At 38.4% G+C, this 5,482-nt stretch overlaps 1 protein-coding gene across 1 annotated transcript; it reads right to left on the bottom strand.

Moving 5' to 3' along the window:
• Window positions 1-614: 614 nt before the first annotated feature.
• On the bottom strand, window positions 615-5,212 carry LOC108461243 (mechanosensitive ion channel protein 6). Its single transcript, XM_017761013.2, has 6 exons — window positions 3,034-5,212; window positions 2,756-2,879; window positions 1,873-2,166; window positions 1,572-1,774; window positions 1,093-1,427; window positions 615-998 (listed from the first exon to the last, which is right to left on the bottom strand). The coding sequence occupies exons 1-5, from the start codon at window positions 4,800-4,802 to the stop codon at window positions 1,139-1,141; spliced, it is 2,679 nt and encodes an 892-aa protein (XP_017616502.2). The 5' UTR covers window positions 4,803-5,212; the 3' UTR covers window positions 615-998; window positions 1,093-1,138.
• Between the last annotated feature and the right edge of the window lie 270 nt (window positions 5,213-5,482).

Here is a 5,482-nt window from a genome sequence, read left to right as displayed (position 1 = left end):
AATCAGAAGACATCGATGTTGTCTCCATATAAGTTCTACTAGTATTCCTTCTCTCTTGCAGATGCATGTGAGGTGAGGTTCCTCTTAACTTTTACACTTTTAACGTGGAAGAGATAAATGAGTTGGAGAGTGCAATGACAAGACCAGGCTATGTGCTGGCCCAGAGGAGATTGCTCGCTTCATTCATGGTGAAGATGGTTTAAATTAGGCCCTTGAGGCAACAGAAGTATTGGGACCTAGATCAGAGACAAAAATGGATTGGAAGACTATTGAAGGGATTGCTAAGGATGTTCCGTCTTGTTCTTTGCCTTGCAGTTTAGTGCCGATCTTTCGGTCTATTCCCGCTTGTTTGACGATAGGAGGCCTCCATTATACGCCGGCAAGAACAGGGTGGCGGTAAGAATATCTTGATTGATTTGATCATAAACTGATTTGCAACATTCTTGTACGTCATCACAACTTACAGTTCTATTTATAAGGATGTCTCATGGGAATAGTTGATTGAAATGACATTTGAATTCTTAATGCAAAACTCTCATCCTTCCAATTAAAAACAAGATACCTTTAAATGAAAGTCGATTTGTGGTTAAATAGATGGAAAACTACAGCTGCAATTATTTGGAGATCAAAAGTAGATTAGCTCTCTCATTAATGTGAATATTTAACACGTGTACATTTATGCGTCTATGAACAAATAAGTATCAGATTCACTTTCAACTTTGTGGCTAACATTGGATCATACCTATGTTATCCAATGTTACCGACAATGAAGCAAGTGTTGAATACTCAGGTTTGAGTTAAATACATGTATCCTACATAGGCATGTTTGTTTCCAAGTTTTTCCATTATGTAGAGGAACCTTGGACGACCATATTTCTCTACCCATGTCCTAATATGACTTTGGCACAGGCATCGAGCATGAGTACTTGAAGTGAAGAAAAACGAAGACTTGGAAAAACATGGCTTAAGTATCATCCAGCTCAGCAGACTTGTTCAATCTACCAAAAAGACGAATTATACGATGAATTTATTAGCTAAACATCTAAGCTAATTGTCAAGGAAACAATGTCACAAGTAGTAAAATCTACTCACAGCTTTGACATTAAAGACATGGGTCATAGCTTGCTTGTTATTTTGTTCAGCTGGCTGGTCCGGTCCACTTAGGAGGAAGCCGATCAGATGCCATGGGAGGCACGCTACAGACATTGATGTTAATTGGATATAACCGGTATTCGATATCTAACTCGTTGAAAATCTTAACCATCTCTTCGATCAAGAGGGCTCTTCTTGTGAACCTCTCTCCCATGTCTTGATGATTCATTCTGTGTGTGAGCCATATTGCTATCCTCACTCTGTTTAACTCTTCAAGTTCCTTGAAGATAATCATTGGATCCGGGTACCAGTGGTCACTCTTGTGCTCGATGTAACTGCAGTAAGAAATGATCAAGTCAATCAGACATGTTCCAAGTATTGTCATGACCAGAAAACTATAAATTGCCATGAATCAACAACAAAGACTCTTGTAAATGAAGGCAAAGCAGGGAAGGACAGTTGTATCATTTTCAACTCACCTCATTATTCTCTGCTTCATTAGACCAATCTTTTCTGCAGGAGTTTTCACATGGATGCAAAATTCAACGGCATCACCCATATCCGGGCTACGATGGTAGTTATGGATGGCCTTGGTAGCCAGGACACTGTTCGGGATTATGACCTTCTGGTTGTCATATCTTAGGAAAACAGTAGTCAAGATGTTCATTTCCTCCACCACCATCTGAAATTCATTGAATCCAAGTATTTAAAAAGGAATTTACAAACAGGATCTACACTATCTTAAAAAGAAAAAGCCAAACCATGTGCTTATAAAGGTACCTGAACTCCATCAATTTCACACCTGTCACCCACATCGAATGGGTGCATAACGAATAAGAATATAATAGCTTCAAATACAGTCTTGCAGGTGTTCCCAAATACGAATGCAACTAGAAGCAGTTGAGAGCTAATAAAAACAAGAACTTTGCTGGAGGCAATTTCAAGTATGAGAAGCCAAATAACCACTATGATGATGCCAACCAAAACGTCCACCATCCGATGAAGTCTGTTCACAGCTGTTTTGGTATCATTCAGTGTAAAGGCAAGTGCCCTTCGTTCTCTAAAAGCATTGACCTAAGAGAGATTGAAGTACAACACACAATAGCAAGTGTTAAACTTGTAAACGCAACTTCAATTTTAGTGATGGGAATTAGAAAGAAAAAGGGGGGATGGGTGCCTTGCTTTAGCCTGTAATAAATAAAAAAATACTATCAAATGATTTTAAAATTATAAGGTTTTCATTTCCTTGGATTTAAATGCAATAAATCCAGCACAGCAAGTTCTGGTTCCACAAAAAGAATCAGTTAAATCTACAGAGATTGCACTACTTTTTAAACAGCAATCCAATACCAACATTCACTCAATAGAAGCTCAACACAGATACCATGTGACATAATTGACCACACATCTTATTATCTTCTTAAATTTAGTATACTAAGTTTCTTAACATGTTATCGTTACTACAAGGATAAATATGTGACAATAACCTAATATTGGTTAAATATTTAAAGAGAAATGAACTTCAATAAGGTTTGGACCTAATCAGACATCTTACGTATTGTTTAAATATAACATTGAGAAAATGCAGTCAACGGACTCTATATGCAAAAGAGAATATATTAGAAGTAAAATATGCAGCAATGCATGGGTTGCCAATGCTTACCACCCAATTCTTGAGGGCTTTCTTGCTAATTCTCCTGCTTTCAGATGCTCCTTCAAAGAGACTCATAGTCTTCAAAGCCTCATCTTCTGGGAGAAACCGTTCAATGTCCTCCAAGTATATGTACCTGAGAACAATTATTAGCAATAAGAAGACAAAAGCTTCAAAACAGAAACAATCAACCAGCCGATAAAGAAAAATGAAATTTAACATTGACAAAGAATTTAAATGCACAAATACACACATAACATATTGCATAGCAATAGGACTGATGGGCATACTTGGAACCTGGCTTAGCAACATTCTGGAAGATTTTCCTTGCCGCAGCTTTAGCCTCATATTCACTTCTAATCTGTGTTGCAGACTCATCTTCTTGAGTTGAATCTTGTATCTGCTCATCTAAAGTGGAAAGAGCTCCATGGCGGATGATATTCATCAACCTTTTCATATTCCAAGCAGAGACATTTTTAGGATTCAATTTGTGCAAGTGATCAATGGTTATCCCCTTATCATCCTTCTCTCCCTTCTCAACAGAAAGCACTCGTGATATCATAGGGCTTTTTCCTCGAGGACTTTTCTGAATCGGTCCACTCCCTATCGGCCTCTTATATTGAGGTGATGAAAGGGTTGATGTCTTGAGGCCAGGAGGAATTTTAGCACCAGCTTTCTGTAGGTTTGCAACTTCGTTTGCAAGTCTCTCCTCCTCTTCCTCAGCCCTTCGAATCTCAACCAAAGGTGGACCGGAAAGAGTCTCGATTACATATTGATTGAACAATGACTCCTGGATTCTATCAAAATAAGTACTGACATGGAAAGAAGATGCCAGTACCTTCACCAAGAGGGTCTTCACTAGCCACAACATCACACCCACAACAAGGCAAATCATAATTTTAGTCACAAACCTAAGGACATCAGTCTTAGTCTCCCTCTGAACCTTCTTACCAAATAAGTAATGCCAAGCAATCAAAACCAACCCCAGCCACAAACAATTCTGAACAGCTTTCCTCACTCCATATACAAAATACAATACCCTTTTCCTCAAAAGGAAATTCCTCTCTATAAAAAACACAATTATCCTTATAATCCACCCTGAAACCAATCTACCACATATTAAAACTAAAACCAAAACTTCCCATGTCCACAGCATAAGATCCCACAAACGTTTCTTTCTTAAATAAGGAATTGTAAGACTACAAACTAAAGCAGCAATGATCAAAATCAAACTTAACCATTGAAGCAAAACCAAAAAACTCAACTTATCTTTCTTATATTCATCAGGCAAATCCTCATCAAACAATGAGTCATCCTCTTCTTCCTCCATGCTTTTCCCAAGAATCCCAGATCGCATTACATGTCCAGACTTCCCAACTCCGGTTTTCCCGGACTTTGGTTCGCCCCTTTCCGGTGTAGGGGGGTCCATCAACCTGGATTTTGTCTTGGTTGCTAACAAACTTGACTTCCTTTGGGTAGAACCACCTTCACTCCTTTTGAATGAAGAATTTGAACTACACTTTACAACCCCATCAGTCTCTTCTTTCCCTGTCGACGCTGACCCTTTACTTTGTCTTCTTCTTACAGGGCTGTTCTCAAAGGACACTCTGGAAAGAGCAGCTGCTGAAGGTGAAGGTGTTTCAGCAACTGTAGGGAGTAAAATGCCGTCATGGGTTTGCTTTTGCTGAAGTTCATCCATTTCCAAATCCATATCCAACGAAATCTCTCCTGAAGCTTTTTGTTTATGCAAAAACTGACCGATCAGCTTTGATGGTGGATCTTCCATGGGGACTTGTTTGCTTTGCATGAATTCAAAATCCTCACTTTCCTTATTACTAACACCTCCACTACTGCCAGCATCATTCGAGTTGGCATTCTCTTTTTTCCAGTTAATGTTGATTTTCTCACCGTCTTTCCAAAAATCATAGCTTGGCTCACCCCAAATCTTACCTCCATCGCCGGCAGTTGCTCCACCGGAAGGAGTAGAAATACTACCGTCGTGGCTTCTGTCATCTATCTTCAAAATGAATTCTTTCCTGTCAGCGGAATCAACTGCCATGATTTTGCTAATCTTAGACCAATATAACCCGACAAAGAGTCATACAATGTGAACCAAGGAATTTTTTAATTTAAAAAAAAAGGATAGGGGGAATTTCAATGATGAAGATAGTTAAGAGTAATAAAGATGCTTACTTTTTCTTGGGGTGGTGGAAAAGATGAGAGGAAGGCAACGTTTGGTTGGCTCCTAAGGAAAGTGCAAGAAAATCAATTTAGTACTTACTGACGCGTGTAATGAGGATGTGGAGGAGTGGCAAAGATTAGAAATTGTTTAAAGCTTTGAACACAGAGACACGAAAGAAAGAAAATGAGAGTAGAAAGAGGATGACCAGACCAGACCAGGTGGCACACCCAAAGGTTTCGGTTTCATGCTCTTAATAATACTTTAATATGTTTTCAGGGTTATAAACTATTCACTCAAATTACCCTTAATTTTTATCTATTTTTAATTAATTAATTACTATATCCCCGTTGCTTCTTTTGTTTCTTCCACACGAAGCATCTAGATTTCTTTAGAAGAAAAAAAGGAAGTATCTAGATTTTGGAGTTGGTAGCTAAAGTCTTGGCTTTTCCTTTTTCTATTTTGGGAATGAAATTGTTTTCACATCATTTTGTCGTCATAAATAATGATGGATTCTTTCTACCAAACTTCTGGTAATGTAATTATCAATGGAACATGAG

Source organism: Gossypium arboreum, chromosome 13 (assembly GCF_025698485.1).
Source record: "Gossypium arboreum isolate Shixiya-1 chromosome 13, ASM2569848v2, whole genome shotgun sequence".
NCBI lineage: Eukaryota > Viridiplantae > Streptophyta > Magnoliopsida > Malvales > Malvaceae > Gossypium > Gossypium arboreum.
The sequence above is the reverse complement of the archived record's forward strand: the minus strand, read 5'-3'. Positions and strand labels throughout refer to the sequence as shown.

Excerpts from the sequence above, each read along its gene's own strand:
- LOC108461243 (XM_017761013.2), bottom strand. The coding sequence starts at position 4,802 with ATGGCAGTTGATTCCGCTGACAGGAAAGAATTCATTTTGAAGATAGAT. Across the intron at positions 2,167-2,755 it reads AAGCCCTCAAGAATTGGGTG|GTCAATGCTTTTAGAGAACG; the intron begins GTAAGCATTGGC and ends AATCTCTCTTAG. Across the intron at positions 1,428-1,571 it reads ATGAAGCAGAGAATAATGAG|TTACATCGAGCACAAGAGTG; the intron begins GTGAGTTGAAAA and ends TTCTTACTGCAG.